Raw genomic sequence first — 22,748 nt, forward strand, 5'->3', positions numbered from 1 at the left:
TGCTGCCCTCAAACTAGAGGCCCTGATATGAGAAAGGACCACAATTCAAAGTGTCAAGTCACCCTTCTCATGTTTGCTACTGTGTTCACCTGCAAGGACACAATACAAACAAACATTGCAGCAATACACAGAACAATCCAGCTCTAAAAACTCAAAAACACAAAGGTGGCTAGCATTACAGTTTACAACCACAACACAGCCCATCTAAGCTGTTTTCTGCGAACCGTGGAGTAGAACTGACACTCCTTTATCAGTTCCCATCTGGAGGAAATTCCTCCAGTTTTTCTTCTGAGGAGGATTTTCAGTTTGTTTCGAAGATATTTTGAGCCTTTGAACTCCACTTCCAAACACCTCAGGTTACAGTTTGCCTGTGATTATGGTTTTCCGTGATGAATGAGGCAAATCAACAGTCAAACAGACAAATACAACATAGTATTTAGAACCAGGCACTTAGTCCACGAGGCAATTGCATTACCATCATAAACACAGATAAACAACAAACAGCAAAAAATAAAACACAATTTAAAAATGACATAGTAAATGTTCCTCTTATTTTTACAGCTACATAATGACTACTAAGTCAAGCTGCTTCCCTCACATATACAGCCGGTCACAACTCACATCCTCTGCACTACATCCAAACACACACGCCCTGTTGTAAACATCTAAGCAAACAATTTGCCTCAGTCCACTGTGACAAGAGATTACTATATTCTTTTTTTTGGGTGCTTTTTCAATATAGCTATGCAGGTATTTACACTGTAAAACTGGGTTTTCATTAAATAATGCCTATATAATTTTACTCACAGTCACGGGTGAAGCTTATATACTGCTACACTATATGGCCTGTTTTTCCACTCCACATTACTGTCCCTATGAGCACAGAGTTGGCCTAAAGATAAAGGATGTGGGGTGCTGTGTTGCCGTAGTAACTGTCTCTTCTGGATTGTGCCTGCATCCATCTGGCTCAGCAGGTTCCCATGGTGCTGACTGTAGTGTAACTGAACTTGGACATGGACACACCCGTTGCCATAACATCCTCCTCGTTGTCCCGGAGCCCGTGAGGACGGCGACGATGGCAAGGCACGGCACAGCACGAGAAGGTGGCAAGCAGAGCTTTGCGGAAACGTGTGTTCATGAAGCAGTAAATAATTGGGTTGACGCAGGCGGAGGTGTAGCACAGCAAATGGATAAAAGCGATGGGTGCCCCTGAGAGGGCATGTTTGGCAGAGAGGTCATCGAAAGCTCGCCAGGTGTTGGCACAGTACAGCGGCATCCAACAGAGAAAGAATAGGACCACAATGACCACCAGCATGCGGATAACCCGCTTCTTGGCCTCCAGCTTTGCCTCAGATGTGTTGCTCCGTGGTCTTTCTGCCTTGATGGCCCTGCCGGATGCAGCCATGGTGGACATCTCCACCGAGTGCAGCCGCTGGACATTAACGTAGCAACCATCTCCATCATCACTGCCACTAGACACAGTGGAGGTCAGTCCATTCTTCACATCTGTATGGCAGAGCAGAGTATAAGAGGAGAGTTTTTCTGTGAATTCAATGTAACAAAAGTACATACTTTATTGTATCTAAAACGTGATCCCCTAATATGAGAGTAATGTTTCTATTTTGTGACACTTTATGCTTTTACTTTACTTTGTAGACATAGGTTAAGGGCCGGATATACTCCCCATACTTCCCAGATACCTAAAGTTTTAATACTATCGATACTAAGTCTTGTTTTGAATATCGTTACTAGCATGAAATCTGATTGATACCAAAAAAATGGATCTATCCATTTCACATTATCAGGACATGTTCTGGGCACATGAACACACTTCTTAGTGCATGCACTCTCCTCTGCTGCTGTTGTGTGCATGCAAGCAGCGATCAGCTCATTAGTTCAGAGAATTCACACAGTAAACATTTGTAATTTACCATTAAAATCTCTCGGGTATTTTAACACACATGTAATTAAGTTAGTAGCAGAGAATGGTAAAAAGAAATGCCTAATGTTTGCCCACTCAGTAGAAATGAACATTTAGAAGTGGCATATTAATGATGTTTCAATCTCATCATGACAGAAGGCTGTCCCCTGCATGATAATTCATGCTTTAATAATACAAAGTTGGAATCGGCATCAATGTCAATGATTTTGTCCCTGGTATTACTTGGTATCAGATCTCCACCAAATGTTGGTGTCCCCAGCGGACACACTTCTGTTTATATAGATCAGGAGTGGTTGGAGATTTAACACACAAAACATATGAAAATCTCAGAAAATAAGATGTAATGTTAATGTTTAAACTACCCAGAAGAATGAATCAGTATTTAAAGTAGTTACACCTGGCACAACTGGTAATACTTGTACTAAAGAAGTAAATCAAATAAGCCAAAGCATCACAGCTCTGTAAGAACACATGCATCCATTTATAAGGTTTGTTTTGAGTGAATCATAGCTCTTGAATGAGTGAATCATGAGCAGCAGCCAACTTTAATGGAAAGAAGAGGTACTAGCAAGTATTGCTGAGCCACAGTAATAATCCGTCAGGGGACATTTAAATTTATTCATAAAATGTAATAGTTCAGCTTTCCTTCTACAAAGGACAATGTGCACTGAGTACAGTAATAAGAGCCCTAAAACAAGTAAATACAAACAGTAAGTGGTCGTGTAGAAAGAGTCCTGGATTATTAAATCAAGCACATTTTCCAAGAGGTTATTTTAGATTTTATTATTATTATTTTGTCATTTTTTCGCTTATTTCCTCTTCATTATTTTCGCCATGCTCTTTGTCTCTCAAGCTCCTCTTCTGGACAACCTCTTTCTCTCTGAGACCAAACAGATGGGGATGTCCAGGCCCGCAGCTGCCAGCCAATTCCATCCTCTAATGGAGCACCAGCAAACACACTCCATGCTGCTATCACCCCAGACACACTCTCATATGCCCACAAAAGGTCATGTTTCACTTAACCCGCACACATTACAGTGATTGTAGCACTAATGAAATTCCTCATCATTTACATAAATCATGCAAAAAAAATTGTGAATGCTAACATTAGAACCTGGTTGGTAGGTGCTGAATAGTATGATGACATTTATTAAGAGACACAATTTGACTCAATAATTGAATGACATTGCAATCAAAACATCATTAAAGTACAATATGGAACACTGCTTGATTAGACACATTTATATATTTACAGTGTTTTCACATTATCGAAATAACAAGCCAATTTACAACTGTACTGAACTGGTCAGCAAATGTTGATGCTGTGTTTAAAAATGCACAGTCCAGGTTGTTTTCCCTCTGGAAACGCAAGTCTTTTGACGTCAATAGACTGAGTTTTGTGGCCAGTGCCTTGTTTTATGCTGGTGTATGTTGACAGCATTACCGCCAATGACAGGAACAAGATTAACACATCTAGTTTGGACATTGAGGTGGTGGAGAACTACAAATTCCTGGGCGTTCTCCTGAACAATAAACTGGACTGGTCTGACCACACTCAGGCCCTGTACAAGAAGGGCCACCTGCTGAGGAGGCTGAGGTCCTTCGGTGTGTGCAGCAAACTGCTCCGGACTTTTTATGACACTGTGGTAGCTTCGGCTATCTTCTATGCTGTGGTCTGCTTTTGTTCCCCATATTTTTTATATCTGTATTTATTATATGTATATTGTTTTTTGTTTTTTTTTTAAAACTTATGGTTTTTATTGACACAGTGCTTGTCTGCTGTGTGTTTCTGCACCTTTCTGTCTTTGCTGCTGTGACTTGTAAATTTCTCCGCTGTGGGATAAATAAAGTCTAAGTCTAATAAAGTCTAAGTCTATTTAAAAAGGCTGGTTCTGTTATAGGTTTGACTCCTGTTTCATTAGAAAAGGTTTTTTAGTTGTCTAAAACAGGTGTTGAATGAGCAGTTAAGGATGCTGAGATCACATCACATAACGATTTAGATGGTTGTTTGTGTCGACACCTGTGAAACCTTTTAATGACATGTGATACTGGCTTGTTTCCAGAGATATGGGTTGTGCTTTGGACACAATTTATAAGGTTTCGTTTCATATTCATTGTCTGTTTTATTGGATCCGTTTTCAGGTGCATGTTTAGCCTTTTATTTTTTAATTGATAGATTGTATTAAATACATCGTTTTTTTAAGTTAGTGGTTAGGCAGGCTGCTGAACAACATTAATGTCTTCTCAGAACATGTGTTAGTTTGAGTGTTCGCGGTGCTTATGTTGTAGTGGCAGTATGTCTCTCATATGTTGTCTGCGGTGATCTGTCTGATTTGTGTCTCTTTTATTATTTGTCTCTATGCAAATAGAGGCAAACAAACTCCCCTCTGGATATCAATAAAGTTATTTAATGTAATCTATTTATTACAGTACCTTATTTTTCCCAAAGCTTGAAAATTATTTCTGCTCCCATCCACCTGCATCCCTTCCTTCCTCTGATGAGGAGTTATTAGATGAATTACACATGATGTAACATCAGTTCACATGGATTGACCTGCCAGTTTATTAGATAAAGTTTAATAACCAGGATGATAGGCTTACCTTTGATGCCAACATTGATTGTATTTTCATTGATTGTATTTTCAAAAACGAAAGACTGTTCTTCTTAAGGAAGCTCAGAAGTTTAAATGTTGACATGTATTTGTTGAAAATGTTCTATACTTCCTTCATTGAGTCACTTCTAACATCTGTTGGGTTGGTAATCTCAGTTCTCTCAGAAAAGCAAAAACCTACTGGGAAAAATAGTGAAAACATGCTTTACCCTACTATTTTTATGTGTTTTCCACGTGGTGTACGTGGCCTCACCAGTAGAGTCTTTTTTGTGGCCCATCTCAAACTGGATGCCTCTGTAAAGTTCCCTGGAGATCAGTCCATAGGCCACAATCATCACCAGCCCTGGGATTGCAAACAGCACAAGAAGAAGCAGAATGTACCTGAAAGAGACACAAACAAGGTTAAAAATACCATTGTCCATGTGTAAGGATAATGGTGCACACAGGCACTCATGTAGCATCAGTTTGTACCTCTTATGTATTCATGTATTACCATTACCTGTAGATTTGCATCCACTGACTGCATGATTAAAAGATGATTAAAAGATTTTCAACCTGTTTTCCACGTTGCAATTCCTTCCAAACCAAAACAAAAATGACCTTGCTCAGTATATCCAATGTCAATCAAAGCTGCATTATCAGTTTCATATATCTATATCATAAATAGTTTATATATCTATCATGTGACTGTCTATTATTTTATATTTTCATAGAAAATAACACGTTTTATTTTTATTGTGCTGTAAAAAAAAAAGTTTGCAGTTTCCGGTGTCCTGGATAACGCAGGTTGCAATTTGGGAAACTGGTTAAAATACTTTTGACTGGGGCGTCCCCTAATCTGGACGGGGACCTTTACTGTCTCTCTCTCCGTCCACTAATGCATGGTAAATGGTAAAAGGACAACATTCACATAGCACGTTTCTACCTTAATGGACAAAGTGCTTTACAATTTTGCTACACACACTCACACACCGATGGCCGTGGAGCTGCCGTGAAAGGCGCTGGCCTTCAAGCTACTTCAGTGTCGTCAGGATTAATGGACGACCCATTCTACCTCCAGGGACACAGCCACATTCTACTAAAGACATGAAATGCCCCAAACAATTTTTTGGGTTTTAGGTGGGATTTTTTTTTATCATGCAGCAGACAATGCATTATTTCATCCAGATGGTAGGTCTTTAGGGATTCTGGAAATACCTTCAGAACAGCTGTATGTTCTGGATGTTGAAAAACTACCCTTTGTGATTTTCAAAGATCATAGGGTAGTTATTTCTTAGAAAAAACAATGCTTTACTCAGACAAAGTTTTCTCTCTGCACAAATACATGCAAATATGCACACAGTTGACTGAAATTATCCCAAAGCCTGTTCCATCCTAACTCCAAAACAAAAACACACTGAAACATCCGTCTGGTCTCTTCATCTGCCCGAATGTTTCCATGACAAAACACCTAATAGACAGAAAGAGCTGCTTAAAGCAGGCTCCAGGTCCAAACATGGAGGTAAATTAGATGTTTCAGTGTGGCATGCCTTGTTAAAAGTACACACACACACACACACCTCAGACGCAGTTCATCTGAAGTTTATTTGATACAAAACAGCACGTTGTCCAGATGGCAAGCAAGTAAAAAAGATTGATGATCTAACTGCAAGTTTTATGTTAACTTGCACACACTCACCAGGTCTGTTCTGCCTTTGCGACGGGCCACTTGTGGCGACACTGGTGAGCGGTGGTGTTGTCGGGACGCTGAAAAGACTCCAAGTGACTGATGATTGGATAGGGGATCATGATGATGAAGGCCAGCACCCATGTAGCAGCAATCACCCGATAGGCATGGGAGCGGGTCTGCCACACCCGTGACTTCAGGGGGTTGCAGATGGCGCTGTAGCGCTCAATCGCTATGGCAACCAGGCTAAATGTGGAGATGCTCACTGATATGCCTGTAGGAAAACAAAGCAGAAACATACATTTGTTCTGTTCTCAGATATACTTTATTTTGATGAATGAAAAGTTATTACTGCTCTGTGCTCAGAATAGAGTTTGGACCCCATAATAAAAACATGTTTGTTGATGTGCACATAATATCTGCAATCATAACTGAGAACAAAACGTGGTGCTCTGTGGAGATGTGCTCGAAAATGAACATAGTGCGAGGCGGAGAGGCGGGGATGGTTATCTGAGTCTTGGTAGAAGAAATGATGTTGGCCTTGGCCACTGACGTGATCTGCCATCTCCCTCCTGACAGGGCAAGACGGGAAATTACTCTTTACCTCTCTTATCCATGTCCTCAGCGAGAATACAAACAGTGTGTGTGTGAGAGAGAGAGAGAGAGAGTCAGGACCTAGACTATGTTTTCTGAACCTCTGAGGGCAGCTTTAGAGCAGATCCCAGTGAAACAAAGAACAATCAGCCACTATCTCCCCTGGGTTTGTCCACTTTTCCTCAGTACATCATGATGATGGCTCTCCTTCATTCACAGATTTTTCTTCTCAGCACAATGTTCCTGTTCTTGTTCCTGTCTCTAACTTTCACAAAATCATAATCATTGTGTTGTAATTCTCTCTGTTGCTAACTTTGTTGATTCGTTTTTTTTTTTTTTTTTATTCTCCACTCTATATTTGGTTTTATTCCTTCTCATATATGAGTGTAGCATTTCATTTCCGTGTGCAGGAGAGCATGAAAATATTTCATTACCTCTATTACTTCTAGGGATCTGAGTTTATTTTTAATCAATTGCTTTATTATTCTACAACTTAATGAAATGTTTCCACTCCGAACTCCCTCTCTTTATTTTCCTTGTGTGCTGCAAAAGTCAGTAGTGGTAAGTAAGTAAGCGCATTTACTTAAGTACTTGTACTTTGTTTTCCATTTTATAAAACTTTATGATTTTACTCCACAACATTCTAGGGAGAAATATTGTACACTTTTTTTTTACTCCACTACATTTTTCTCACAGCTATAGTTTCTTGTTATTTTGTATATTTTTACATAAAAACTTTTGTATGTCGTATGTATGATGTATTGTTGTAGATTTAACAGAGCAGTATGTAAAGTAGTTAAAACTAAATCCATCCTGACAAGCTACAACACCACAATGCTGATTATATGTTAATGCATCACTTATGAATAAATAATACAATAATACAATTTAATAAATTTGCAGAATATGCAGATCTAACCAGCTAAGCTAAGCTAACAAGCTGTCTGTAGCCTCATATTTAACCGTATAAACATGAAAGTGGTATCAATCGTCTCTTCTGTCTCTCAACAAAAAAGTGAATATGAATATTTTCCAATTGTCAAACTGTTCATTCAAGTAAGAAGACCTTTAGATGAAGGTTTAAATTTCATCCTTTGAAAACCTGACTGCCTTAAATGATTGATAACACAAACTGGACAAAAAGTAGTAGATCAAGAAAAGCCAGAGACTTAAGTCTTCTATTGACAGATACTGAAGATACTGAAGATGAGTCACTTAGATGTAGCACCGAGGAGGAGAACTCATTATTATGCCTTGAGGCATGAATATCCCCTTGATGTGAACTAGGAGAATTACCCCTTTCTCACTGAAAGTGAATATTAGAGGCACAAACACATCCCCTCATCAATTAACCACAAATAGGAGATAATGAAAATGGTCTGTGGATGTGATACTCTTCAATGGCAATCTATAACTGTAGTGGACCGGAGGTCAGAGAACTTGTTAACTTCCTGATTGCTGCTTGTTTCCAAGGTTGTTGCAGTTCAGGCTCACAAATAAAATAAATCAATACAGGAGCTGCATCTGAATGGAGTTTTAGTTCAGCGGTAAAATATTGGGCTGCGGTGTAGTTAGTCAATCACCTCTCAAGGCAATATGGGATTAGCCTGGTAATCAGACTGAAATGTCATTTTGTTTCTATTTAATTAACACACACAAGAAAGATGTAGGCAGTGATTCAGTTTTGTCAGGTTTAAAGGCAAGTTATAATGGGACAGCAGGTGACGCAAAACTGGGCTACAATGTGAGATGAAGGGAGGAGTCAAAACATTTTATTGCTTTGAAAATTGATGAAATAACAAAAAAGTAACATTCAGTACCAGTTTGAGCAATTGGAAGTGCCATTGTGATTCATCAAAACCATGAAAGATATGTGATATCTTGGTGTAAAGATACCAGCTGTGGAAAAATATCTGTAGAGGAGAATTTTGCATTTTCTGAGATTTCCTTTGTTTTACAACCCTCGTCCCCAAATCACAAAGACAAACTAAAATTAGGTGCTGCTTAGAACAAATTCATGGAAATTATTGCTTGTATTTTACACAATGTTTCCTATCAAGCCATGCTTGCTTGCTAGTGCTGATACATGACAATAAGACAAGTAGGGCTGCAACTAACAATGGTTTTTATTATCAATTAATCTGTTGATTGTTTTTCAGCTGATTGAGTAGGCTATTCTTCATCAAATCCCAGAAAGAAATTAAAAATGTCCATAACTGTTTCCCATATTACAAGCCTGCTTCTTCAAATTGCATGTTTTGTCCAACTAACAGACAAAAACCCAGAGATTTTTTAATTAACAACATTGTAAATATAAATGTTACCTTATAGCTCACCACAATATATGTATATATATATATATATATAAGATTATATATCAGTTTACCAGTTAGCTGCCTGGCATCTTGTGTGGATATGGATATGAACATTAATGAAAATGTTTTATTCAAAACGTTATGGTGGATTCTCATGATTACAAGATACTAAGTCATAATCAGAGACAAGGAAGTCCTAATTGTAAGAAAATGTCTAGATTGTGTTTGATGAATGGAATGGGTCTAAACTTTCACTGCAAACCTGTTGAACAAGGGGTGAGGGTCGTCTTTCAGTAAGTGAAGAATGGATCCCATTTTCTTAATTTTCATTGTATTTAAGCAGGTGTTACATTTTCCTCTGAAAATTATTCCAAACATGTCTTTCCATATCTTGAGTGAAATTCTCATCAGCAGATGTACTTCTAACCTCCATCAAAAGGCGACTGACCTCCTCTCTGAAAGAGTTCACCCCAAATAATTACAGTATGGCTGAGCTGCCTAAAAATTCAGTTCCACCAAATTTACATGTCTTTTCACAGTAAATTCCATTGAAAAAGCTTCAGCTATGAAGTAAAGGTTACAGGAAAAAGATTATTCCTTACATTGTACAGAAGATACTGTATAGACCTGCTCTATCAGGAAAGGGTTTTACTATCAGCCCTTACCACATGTGCCGCTAAATCCTGTCAAGGTTATAATGAAAGAGTTGTATTTAATCTCTTCAGATTTGAATTGGTTAGTCAAACCCAATAAAACCAATAACAGAGATGGATATTGCTCCATCTAAAAGACACACTTCCTCTGTTGGAATTGTAACAAATAAATTAAGGCTTTTTTTAAGGCTGCTTTTTACATTACTAACATTGTGTCATTTATTATTCATACACTGAAATGCCCCGGTGATGTGATTTATCATAGTAAAAGTACTAAAAGCACTAAATAAATGAATGAATGTAAGAATATCATTAGATGTAAAGATGAGAATTATCCTGCATCAGGACACATTAATTAAAGCTACTTTAATGTTTGAAGAAGCAATTAAAAAAGAGCTCTTGGTGTTTTTATTGACCGTTTTTAATGTGACTTTGTTCACTTAAATTTTTCAAATTTAAAAAATGGATGACCATTAAGGAAGTGGTGCTTATTATGGTTAGTCATTGATGGATGTAACTGATGTTCTGAATAAGGTATTTGACTAATCAATGTGAACTGTGAAGTGTAAAAAGTGTGCAAAAGCCTTCATTCTTCTTAACATTTGATTATTCCAGATGTAACAACTGAGTCCAGAGCTGTGTCCAAAATCCCTCCATATCTGGTACCTGGTGCCTCTGCCATTTCATTATATTTTCATGAAATGCATGCTCTATGTATTGCCAACAATGGAAAGTGTCCATGTATCTGAAATCTCAACTCACTGCTCACTATAGAGTAAACCATAGATTGTCTATTACAGTATGTAGGCAAAACTGAATAAGAGAACAAGGACGTGATGGCTAATGTACAGATAGAAAATCTTTATTCAAACTATTTTTCACCTCCATCACTTCTCATCACTAGTCTTTCTTCACCTCCTCTAACCACCCCCCTTTTTCCTCACCACTCCCTCCTTCACTCACCCATGAGGTAGGACACTATCTTGCACATGGCGGCTCCAAAGATGAAGTCCTTGAGGATGCTGGGGATGAGGGTGAAGGGCATGCAGAAGACGGCCATCATCAGGTCGCTGACGGCGAGCGACAGCAGGAAGGTGTTGGTCACGGTGCGCATGCGCTTATTGACCGTCAGCACCACGATGATTAGCAGGTTGCCAAACACACTCAGGAAGAAGATGAGTGAGTAGAGCAGGATACGCAGTGTGTGGTCTCCATCTTTTACAGGAAAAAACAAGAGCAGAGGATATCAGTATGAACATGTTTGCCCTACTGAATCAACTCATCTGCTCTGTTCTACATAATGATCAATACAATCACACTGTCTTTATTGATCCTAACAGCCTCGAGCCGATAGTGCTGTGTAGCTAGCTATTTCTCATGGCTGTGTGTGTGTGTGTGTGTGTGTGTGTGTGTGTGTGTGTCTTCAAAACAAAAACTTTTTTTCATTGTGTTACATTTGTCTCAAAAGGGTGGAGTTTGTGACTGCACTGCAACAGCACTACAATGTCATGTTGTTGCTGCTGTACAGTAGCACAGTGCTTTTTCTTGAAAATAATGTAATGCTAGACTCTGATGTTTTACCCTCATAAAATGTCAGTTACATGAGTTGCTTGTGAAAGACTGCACGTTACAGCCACAATAAAGACAGCAATAAAGTATGGCAAGTGTTCTAGTCCAAGAGGTGGAAATGACCATCAGCTGCTGACTCTGCAGGCAAATAAGCCCACATAATGTAGAGAAGGAACAGTGAGGCTTTGAACTGAAGTTCCTAATTTTCATGTCAGTTGACATTTTCGATTTTCTGCATGAAGGCATCAATCTATGATTCATGAAAAGTAGCCCGATTGGAGGTGGGAAGAGGGAAAAGGAAAAGCACTGCCTTGGACATTATAGCTCATCTAATGTCAATGAATCAATTAGTCTTTCTTTATTGTCCCCAGGGGGGGAATTTGGTTTGCAGCCAGGTGACATTAATCAGTCATATGTCAACGATACAACATGAGTAAGTACAGCTAAGAAAATGTTTGAGTGGAGATAAACTGGCCTATGGCAACAGAAACAAAGATGACTTAGTCCTTTAAGTCTGTCCAGCTGGAATCTTAAAGTGAAAACACCCAGCTGCTGGTGGCTATTTCCTGTGACAGCTGTATCCAAATGACCAACAAATCTCTTCCCCTTCATTTGGAGAACATCTGGATAGGACGCTCAGACTGAAATAAAATGCTGTTAAAACCGTGAGGATAGGCTAAACAAATACCTACATGAATATAAGTCCAAATCTTTTTTTCAAGTCACTAAAGTCAATAGGTGTTGATGCAATATTGGATGACACAGAAAACAAGAGTTAATATTTTGAGGTATCACAATAATGTTACAAATACATTTGCAATAATATCTAACAATATCTTACTATAATTGTAATTTTGTACGCACATGTAGTTCAATGTCGCAACACTCTGAAAGACATTACATTTAGCTGCGATACTGTCAAAGGTCAAATCAGTTGCTAATAGCTTGTAGCCAGTGGTGGAAAGTACACTCAAGTACTGTACTCAAGTACAATTTTATGTTACTTTATACTTTATACATAGGGAAATATTGTTCTTTTTACTCCACTACATTAATCTTGCAGCTGGAGTTACAAGTTACTTTACATATTACATATTATTTCACAAACAAAACAAATGATCAGTATATAAAATATGATGCTGTGCTTTAGATTAAACCATCCAACAGTATATAAAGTAGTTAAAATATACTCCACATCCGTTACATTCAAATGCTGCTTACACATTGAAGCGGCAGTAATAATATTCCAATAACATATGACATATATATAATAATATAACTTTCTGAAAGGGACCATTCTGTCCAACAAAACACTACTTTTACTTTAATACGACATTTTGCTGTTAATACTTTTGTACTGTTACTTAAGTGACATCTTGAACGTAAGACTTCCTTTACTGCTTTTAGCTGGTGCAAAGACAGCCCATCACAGCCAATTACTATTAATTAACTCCATGTTTTCAGTCCTTCAGGGCCATTTGTACTACAAATTTGGTTACCAAATACATTAATATTATCTCCCATCCACAAGATGAGCCCTCCGCCTTCAATACAAAAAGCTGTAAAGTACAAAATACTGTAGCCTGCAGCCCACAGCCTATCTGAGCCCTCAGCCATTAGCAGCTTCACTGGATCACATCCTGTAAAGTCCATGTTATCGGCTCTCTCTGTTATCTTCGCCTCACCCCCCGCTTAGACACAACACTTTTTAACGGTTACCTACTGCGTCTGTATCCTGGGGATTAGAGGCACCCATGTGAGTCACATCCGCCGGACACAAATCACATCACACATGTAAACCCAAACTTCATTGACACAGTTGCAGAGGCATGTGCAACCAAACACACACTCGAGCCTTAATCCCCTGAAAATACACTACCAACAGCTCCTTGAAGTCACTGGTAAATTACATAGACTAAAATCTGCCAATACATCTAGAGAGGGTCTGTTCCCTGCAAAACACCAACCAAATGTATTGCTCTCTCTATTTTTCTTCTTCTCTCTTCTTTTCGCTCATTGCGCTCCCGCTTCTATGAGGCTATTTTCACAGCGTGTTCTCATCTTTCAGGCGTCTCTCCTCGATCTTTACCCTTTTCCATTTCAGGAGTCTCCTGCATTTTGCGTTCTTCGCTTTTTTTTTCTTTCCGTTTCCTTACCTTCCACTTTCAATTAAAAGTAGAACTCTTCGAAAATAACAGTAAGAATTGTGTTCTGACAACAGGCCATCTGAATGTTTTTATTTTTGTAATAACCAGAGGGTAATTACACCGTCATTGATTCATGTTTTCTAGCTGATCAGTACCCTCAAGGTTATTCTTTAAGGATCAAATGCGGTCAGACCTCACTGACTTTCAACACAACAAATGGTATAAAAACACAAAACATAATGCGGTTATTTCCCTTGGCCTGTGTCACATATGCATATATTCCTGAACCGCACTCATATTGATTTAGCGTAATTTACCTGGGATGCAAATATATGAATAATTATAATAATCTGACCTCCACTCATCAGTGTGTTTAATCAAAATGCAGCGTGAAGTTAAAAATTCTGAACACTGCTGCACAATACCTGGCATGGAGTTAAAGAGGAACATCAAAGACGGGATTTTGGCTTCTCCAAATCCATATGGGCAGATATGTGGTTCATATGTGAAAGTAGGATGATGGCTTGTCAGTTAATTGATTTATTGCTCTTGCCTCCACTCAGCCACTCTGACATGTCTTTGTATAACTTGCAGGCTTAGCGATTGACTCAGCTTGGTCAGCAAAAGTCAGTAAGTCTTCGCTCTCATCTCTCTCTCAGAAACACACACACATACTGTACAGTCTTCCCACCTAACAACATGAGGCTTCACCATCTGTCTCACACACTCCTATGGAAATATAAAGCAGTAACCTCTAATATGGTGGGCACAGTTCTGCTGACAGAACGTCAGGGTTTCTGCACCAGAGCTGGCTTGTAAAAGGCAGCAACTAAAAGTGTTTCATTTTTTAAGCTTCTGTGTGTGTGTGTGTGTGTGTGTGTGTGTGTGTGTGTGTGTGTGTGTGTTTGTGTGTGTGTGTGTGTGTGTGTGTGTGTGTGTGTGTGTGTGTGCACATACATCTGCATGAGCATAATGAAAATGTGCAGACAGATGATTGGAGAGAGAGAGGAACTCTCTGCCTTTGTTACTCTGTCTCTCTCGCCTAATGAAATATGTTACGCTGGCTTCTGCCTAATCGAAGCCAATTAGTTTTCCTGTGTGCTAGCTAGCTGCGCAGGAAACACTGATAGATTCAGATTAATAATACAGCATATAATCAACAAATACATTATGGTGTATTTTTATAGGTTAAGATAAAACTTAACCTATAATGAAAATTAAAAACTCAGCCAGCAGTACATAAAGTAGTTCAAATTAGCACCACCTTTACCAGCAATATTAAAGTGATGTTTATACATTAACGCATCAAAAAATATAATACATTGAAATGGGCCATTCTGTATATTGAGTACTCATATTAGTATTTCAACACTGTGGTAATGCTACTTTTACTTAAGTAACAGATTTGAACACTTTTTCCACCCCTGGTATCTGCGTCTGTATTTGTTAAGTCATGTATTCGTATCTGTATGCAGGTGCAATTGCTTGGATTTTGGTCTAAATTGTTGACCAGTAGCTTCTTCAGTTAAAGAGGTAGGCACATATAATCAGAAGATTTTCTCAATTGCAAGTGACAGACTAGGACAAGGCTTAAAGCTGCTATGATCAATATTTTTTTATTAACAATGGATCAAATGACAACGTGTAATACCACTCTAAGTGATGAGCCCACAGAGAAATATCTCAGATTCTTAAGTTCCCCTCAGCTCTAAGGTGCATTTTAGCATCTTTAGCTCACTGTTTTGGTTTGACAGCCCATAACTTTGCTGTTGTGATTCCATCTCACCCTTTTCATTTGCATCTTTTCTAGATCAGGACAACATTGCACAGGTAAAATGCTCTGATACATCCACTGTACACTACCTGCCCAGCACCAAACAGCATCCAGACAAATTTAGTGACCAGCTGGTGAACACCGTGGAGCATTTAGCTGTATATCAGACTTTTATCAGAATCACATTTCCAAACGTTGCTCTGCATCTTCTGGACATATAAATAAGCAACTGTTTGCTAACAAGTTCACAGTATGAATTGTGTTTATTGTGTATATATATTTATATACTGTATATATTCATAATCTATTATCTATATGATACAATATTCAATATTTAATAAATAAACTATTAAACATACAGACTCTAGTTTCACTGTAGTAAACTGACAAATTTGTCCGACAATGCTGCAGCAGTGGTGTGATGGTTTCACTGTGATGGAATCTCCTGTTGGCGCTGGTTTACACAGCTGTGCTGGATGTGGTGCTCCTGATGCGGGTGTATAATGAATATTCCACCTCCAGTGATCAGCTTGGACTAGTGTGTCACCACCTGGGACAGACAACTGGCAGACAAATCCCCGTTATCTGGAGAGCCTAAACACTGACAGACTTATCAATATTGTCCTAATAACTAATCTGAGAAAAATAGTATATACTCACTGTTGGACTACGACAGGATGTGTGTTACTATATGATATTACATTGGATAAAGTCAAGAGGTATTAATACAAAGCTAGAAACATATCAAAGGCTACTGTTGGAATATTATATAATATGTCATAAGTCCCAGTGGGGATACTATAGTTAAAAAGAGTTTTGGTCCAGGAAATATCTCAACAACTATTAGATAAAGATTGGTAAACACATTCATGTCCCTTCTAATTTTTAAGACAATGGAGCAAAATATTGTCCTTTTATTTCTGTCCGGGAGCTGTTGGTAAATCTGATTTGTTTGTCTGGTTCCAGCAGCTGACCTGCTGGCACAGGGCCAAGCCTCACAGCTCTTTTTTATTTCTGCCCCACTATTTCAGTCTCATTACCGCACCGCTGCTGTTTCTGCCAGCCCACACCTCACAACACACCGCAATGAAACTAGAGGCTGAATGTAAACGTCATGGAGTTGTTCTGTTATAGTAAAACACTCCATAGATGCAATACATGAAAAACTGAAGCAACTATACTACTACTACAACTTTGCAGAACACAAGTCAATACAGAAACCAACACTGCCCATTTGGCAATGTTTAGTTTGCACTCAGCTCCACCAATTGGAGTACTATTTTCAGTTTAAAGAGCCAAATGACAGAAGGGAAGCCTGAGGTGTGGGGAACTGGTTTCATGAGTGTGTGCAGTGCCCATAAGACATGTCTGACCATTTGTTCTGGCACACAGTCTGTTCTCTGTTTACAGACACAGACAACCTCCAGTGGTTTTCGACTTGCATTTATATGAAACGAATTAATCTTGACAGGTCGGAGAATACTGCTTCAATGTATCTGCCATTTATATCTTATTAGAGTGCATTACCTGCATATACTATCTCAGCAAGGTATCTCTATTTGGTTCTGTCACATGCATACAGGATGCCTGCTATATTGGACACCCTTGTGCACATACACATTATACACAGTTGGCAATTGTGCAAATGCAAACTCAATAAAAACTTTTCCGCCTCTTGTGTAGGGTCAATTCGAACACATCATTGCTGTTATTTTAAAGTGTTGGATGTGAAAGGCTGGTGGACAGATTCCCTGCTAACTAACTTTAAAATAAGTCAAGTGAAAAGTTAACTGCAGTGCCAGTAGCTATTATTAGATATACAGTGAAATAGTGGATGAATTAATAATGAGGTTCATATTCCACACATGAATATTTAAGGTTTCATCTGTTTCTCTCATTCAGTGTATTAGACATTACATTGACGATGAATTACCCTCCCCCTCTCTGTCTAATACATATGCAGCGCATGTCACTTTTCAATCCCAGTTGGCCCTCGTGTCGCTGCACCTATCAGGGTAAAGCCGGCTCTGCTGCTGTAAGACCGAGGTATTGGTAAATGTCACAGCTAGTGGCTAATCCAGCATTGTAAATGTCATCTAAGCCTTGTCACTAAGCCAACTGCACCCCAGAACAGTTGATGGAGGTACTGAACGAAACCGCTCTCTGTTGACAGACTACATCACACGAGCCGCACAGCCCCTGGTCACGGCGGTTGGACTACAAAACAACATGTTGGTTGCTTGGCACACAGTGCAGGCATGTATTAAACACCTCAGCTCTCAACAGGCAGCGAGATGAGAGAGTGTGAGCGATGGAGATAGTGTAATACGCACAAACAGGAGAGCGCTTAGAGAAGTCGTGGGAAAGAAGAGGGAAATGAAAAGCAAAGGAGGGTTTAATTTTCTTTTTTTTTTGTCTAAATGCCTTTTGTGGAATAAACTGCTTTGTGTTCTAGGATTGAAAATGGTGTTTTTATTCCTGGCTGTGACTGATAACCCCTCTTTTGTTGTTGTCATTAACCTCTCAAAAGTAATGACCTCCTACTGTTGTATGATGAATTGAACTACAATATGTCAGCATCCTTGATAACTTATAAACATTTTCATCGATTATAAATATATACTCATTAACCTGCATCTTTTGCCATAAATAAGGTGTGACAAGCTTCCTTGAGAGTCACTATAACTAATATCAAGTCTACAGCAGGGGGGTCAAACCACGCGCCATGATGCACTTAGAGTCTGCAGGCTTTTGTTCCATATCAGAAATAACACCTGAGCTGCATCCAGTGTGAAGACATTTTGACGAGTGTTTGAGCGATGTGTTTTTTCCCAGCGATGGGCCTTTGGTGGGTGTGCCAGGATCATTGGTGAAAAACATCACAGAACAGTGACATATTTAAACACTGAAATGTTTCACAGAGATGTGCACCATTAAAAAGGGTACTCCATGCTCCAGACAGATTTAAAAAAGAATGTTTGACGTTTAACAGACAAGGAGGATGTCTGGTTAAACGTCTCTCAAACACCACGGTACCAGTTTATAACGCAGCCTTTCCTTTAATAAACTGTAGTCTCAGAGACGAAGCCTGGTGAAATCCATAGGGTCATTTACTTCAACTTCACAAAGCTCCTCCAGAGCCAAAAAAGACGTTATACGATGGTGAGCAATACTCCCAATGACTAGTAAATTCATACTGATGTATAGAAATTGGTGGAGTTCCCCATTAAACAGAAAATGTAATGTAATGTATGTTTTGGCGACTGTGCTCCCAAGAAAAAAATGACAGCATCAGTCATTTCACCAAGTGACATTTGTTTACGTTCAAGTGGTAAAAGCCCTCCTGCAGTCGTGGTGATAAGTTCACTGGGAGCAAGGAGGAAGTCAGATGACGTTATTGTTATAGAGCGACAGACTGCATAGGGGGGAAGTCGGGACTGATGGATGAATCATCAAAACATTGGCAGCATAGCCTTGATCGCTCCCTAACCGTGATAATTGTTGTAACCACGACAACAAAGTTCCCCACCTTAACAAAGGAATTTTACACCAAACCACCATGTTGTTTCCCTAAAAGTCGTTCTGTGCCCAAAGACTTGGTTCTGTCGGACATTAACATGGGAGACTGCTATTTATTTCCCGTTTGCTACAGATGATTAATGTTATTTAATCTAACCTTAACCACGTGATAATTGTTGTAACCATGACAACAAAGTTACCCTAACCTTATTGAAGTACTTATTTTACCCCAAAAGTCATTTTCGTGCCTGAACCTAACCAAACCTTAATCACAGCGATGTGACATCATAAAACTCATTTAGTTTTCAACACTGATTCTGTAACAGTTTTGGAAGGAACCAACGGGTTATGTCGTCCTGCCAAGAGGGGCGTCAGATCAGAGAACGCTTCTATGTGTCGTTGTAAAGTCTGAACATGACCCCCATCTGATTTCACTGATCACAAAAAATGTCAAAGAATTAATTTGTGAAACCTCTTTGATGAGAATGAAACCCTGCTGACTATATATAGGAAGACGATACAGTATGTGGTCCATGGCACATGCTTTGACATCCACGGTCTGCAGAAATAATGTGCGCGACCTAGCGGGAATCTGACAAAACTCAATCTGCTCCAGAGCGTTAGAGTGATGGGCAGGGAGAGGAGATGGGAGGAATGAACGAACGCCATGAAGAAGTGATCAAATTCTGGAGTGACAGAGTGAGTAATGATGGGCAGCTGGACAGCATCAGACATCCTCATTTTTTTCTCTTTAGAAGATGGGTGTGTGGTCCTGTTGGAAGATACTGTGGGAATGCTGAATAAAGATAAATGAGGCAGTGTAAATCCAAGCTGAAAAAGAAGTGATAACTTAATAGTGAAGCATAAAAGAGGATTAAGCTCCCAATTTAACAATGCTGCTTCAATTCTCACCAGGCAAGAGACACATCTGTACTTGTCACATGTGTCCTCAGTGGGTTTGTAATTGTACAATGTACTGATTTGGGTACTGGGTGCTTGATTTTATTAATCACTGGCAGGTCTAGAGGACGTGAGCTAATCGTGGTAATGATTGAAAAGGGAGTGAAATCATTCATAAGATAACACAGTGTGTATCAACAGTTAAGAAACATCACTCGCTCATGATGTTGAGCTGAACACTCAGCAGCATAATGAAAGTGAAGAATCTCTCTCACACACACACACACACACACCTCATCAACACACTGAAACACTGACAAACAACCGTTAAGGGATGGAAGGTGGATGAAAATAGCATGAGTGTTGATTGATAAAACAGAAGGTGGAGACAGGACTGAGAGGAAATTGCAAGAGTGGTGACGCACGTTAATGTTCTTTCTTGTTCGCAAGCTCAAGTCAAGTCAGTTTTATTAATACAGCCCACAATCACAAATTTGCCTCAAAGGGGTTTTACAAATCTGTGCAATGTACGACACGCAGACACATCTTTATACTACAATCAATTTTAGTGCTCCGGAAATGCTTGGAAAATAGAAACAGTTACTAAATATATATATAAAAAAATCAGGAAGCAGCAGCATGACCATGTGGCACACTTTTTTTTATGAATAAATCCCCTGTGTGGCCAGGATTTGATTCCTGACTGTGTCACTCTCTCTCTCTCTGATCCCTATTGCACTGCATTTGCATTGATTTTCCCTTAAAGCAAAACAGAACATAACAACACAGCTTTGCTTTGAAAAAAGTGAGTGAATCACGATATCATATCCTAGTCCTAGATAATTACTAAAGCCTGTTCGGCTTTTGATTGATGAATGTTAAGTGAGCTATTGCTTTTAAAAGTTCCACACAAATGCCTCTTCTGTCTGTGTAGTTATCTGAGGGGAGTGAAAACCATAAGGTCAGTTTCCCTTCCTCTCACTTCAGAGAGAATCTGCCTCTCAGCCTAAAATATCTCAGTCAACCTTCATTAACAACCTAAACTGAAGGAAAGCTATAATTACTTGCACAGTCGTCTCCTTGTGGTCACCAGCTGGAGGTAAGCACGTCAAGTCAACATTGCACCAAAAAGCGCTGCACTATAAAAATAAAGACACTCAATACAAAATGAGGTCATATTTGCAGCTTTTAATTAACCTCCACGTGGTGAATGTTATCTGTGTGTCCGCTCACCTCTCTGCCTCACGCGCTGAGGTGTGAGGAGTGTGGAGACGTTGCCACCGGTGATGTTTGATGTCTCCAAGCTCCCGTTACCGGCTGCGCTCTGTACCGCATCAATCTGCGCTCCGACGTACTCGGGGGACGTAGATGTCTCATTTCGCACATAGAGATCCATGTTTTTGATTTAATGCTGTTTCTAAGGTTACAAAAAGTTCGATTCAGACCTGCTGTCAATGTTCGTCTGAGCCCCTAAAGTGGTAAAATAACTGGACTCTTCTTCCATAGTCCTCCACACACCTGTGACCGAGGCAAGTTGTCGCTTCCCAACCTCTCAAACCAAAACAAAAAATGTTTTGATTCTTTATCGTTTATTTGTTCGCCTTTACTGTAAATGTGTCTCACTTGGCATCGCGCGCGTTAATCAAGGATCGGTGTGCGCCAGGAGGGAGGAGGAGAGAGGAGGAGGAGGAGGAGAGAGGAGGAGGAGAGAGGAGGAGGGAGGAGGAGGAGAGAGGAGGAGGAGGAGGAGAGAGGAGGAGGAGAGAGGAGGAGCGCACCGCTGCGCTCCGTCAAGTGAACCGCATGGAGAGAGCGAGTGAGCCCAGAGTGAGGAAGACTAATGCCATATTGTGTGTGTGTAAGGGCTGGATATCATTGGTCTGTAGGTGGACACTCGCCATCAGTGTTGGGCACATTAATGCTCAAATTATTGATTGTAAGTGTAAACTCACACCACACGTGTCCTATCGCATATATTCTAAAATAGCCTCTACAATTACAGATGTTCAGATGAGGCAGTTTTATTGTTTTTCTCGATTAAAAAAACTCACTAAAAACCACAAAAATAAAAATGTTTGGAAGGTAATTTTTCCCTGTATGAAACATGTTGCCCTGAAACCACATTATCGATCATTTATAAGGAGAAGTAATTAATTTCTTCAGGTATGAAATATAGAAATAGATGGCACTGTGGGGTTAAAAGTAATTAAGGAGTTTAATGAGCTGGAGGCAATAAGAACAGTAACACTGTGTTAACGAATAAGAAGTTAAAGCCTTGTTTTTTTGTTACGCCACCACTATCTGTCATGTGTGAGTTCAATAAGCTATCATCTGGTCATATCTAAATAGGCCTCGTGACAGGCCTAATTTATCTCTTCAATTTGCTGGTGACAAAATTAACCTTGGATCTACTGTTAAAACTGCAGCGCAATTTACATGGCTGAGATTGTGGAGACAAGACTTCAGCAGCTCGTGTGGAGTTTGCGTGTTCTCCTGCGTGGGTTTCCTCCGACGGTGCAGAGACACGCAGGTTCGCTTAATTGTCGACTGTGTGTATGTGAGCGCGAGTAGTTGTCTGTCTCTCTGTGTCAGCACGGCGACCTTTGCAGGACGCGCCTCGACTCTCTCGCCTAATGCCAGCTGGGATTGGCCCCCGACCCTCACGTATAAGCTAATGTATATCTAATTGATGGATGGATGATCTCGTGCCCCCTTAAATATGACCAAGAGTGGCTGCAGTGGCTTTTACATGCGCACCGTCGCCCTCATGTGGCGTGTGAGTGCACTTCCTGTATTTGCCAGTTGGATGAAGGCTGGACATGTTGTTACGGAGCTCTGTGTTGATGCTTACTCAGTCGCTCAGATGGTCTGTGTGAACGAGAGCATATATTTCCTACCAGCAAGTAAAGCTGGTTTCTTTAAACTAGCTACCTACGTTGACAGAGTTTTTTCTTTTTTCTTTTTGGTTAACTATGGACAATAATGATAAGTCTCGTTTCTTGGCTATGATTACTTTTTTATAGAATATTGTTACATGAGGCTGGTATTTCTGGTACC

At 39.6% G+C, this 22,748-nt stretch overlaps 1 protein-coding gene across 1 annotated transcript; it reads right to left on the reverse strand.

The window, feature by feature from the left end:
- Window positions 1-967: 967 nt before the first annotated feature.
- Window positions 968-21,087, reverse strand: cckbrb (cholecystokinin B receptor b). Its single transcript, XM_070914789.1, has 5 exons — window positions 20,925-21,087; window positions 10,746-10,997; window positions 6,233-6,494; window positions 4,808-4,935; window positions 968-1,506 (listed from the first exon to the last, which is right to left on the reverse strand). The coding sequence occupies exons 1-5, from the start codon at window positions 21,085-21,087 to the stop codon at window positions 968-970; spliced, it is 1,344 nt and encodes a 447-aa protein (XP_070770890.1).
- Window positions 21,088-22,748: the final 1,661 nt, after the last annotated feature.

This window comes from Enoplosus armatus, chromosome 11, assembly GCF_043641665.1.
Source record: "Enoplosus armatus isolate fEnoArm2 chromosome 11, fEnoArm2.hap1, whole genome shotgun sequence".
Classification (NCBI taxonomy): domain Eukaryota; kingdom Metazoa; phylum Chordata; class Actinopteri; order Centrarchiformes; family Enoplosidae; genus Enoplosus; species Enoplosus armatus.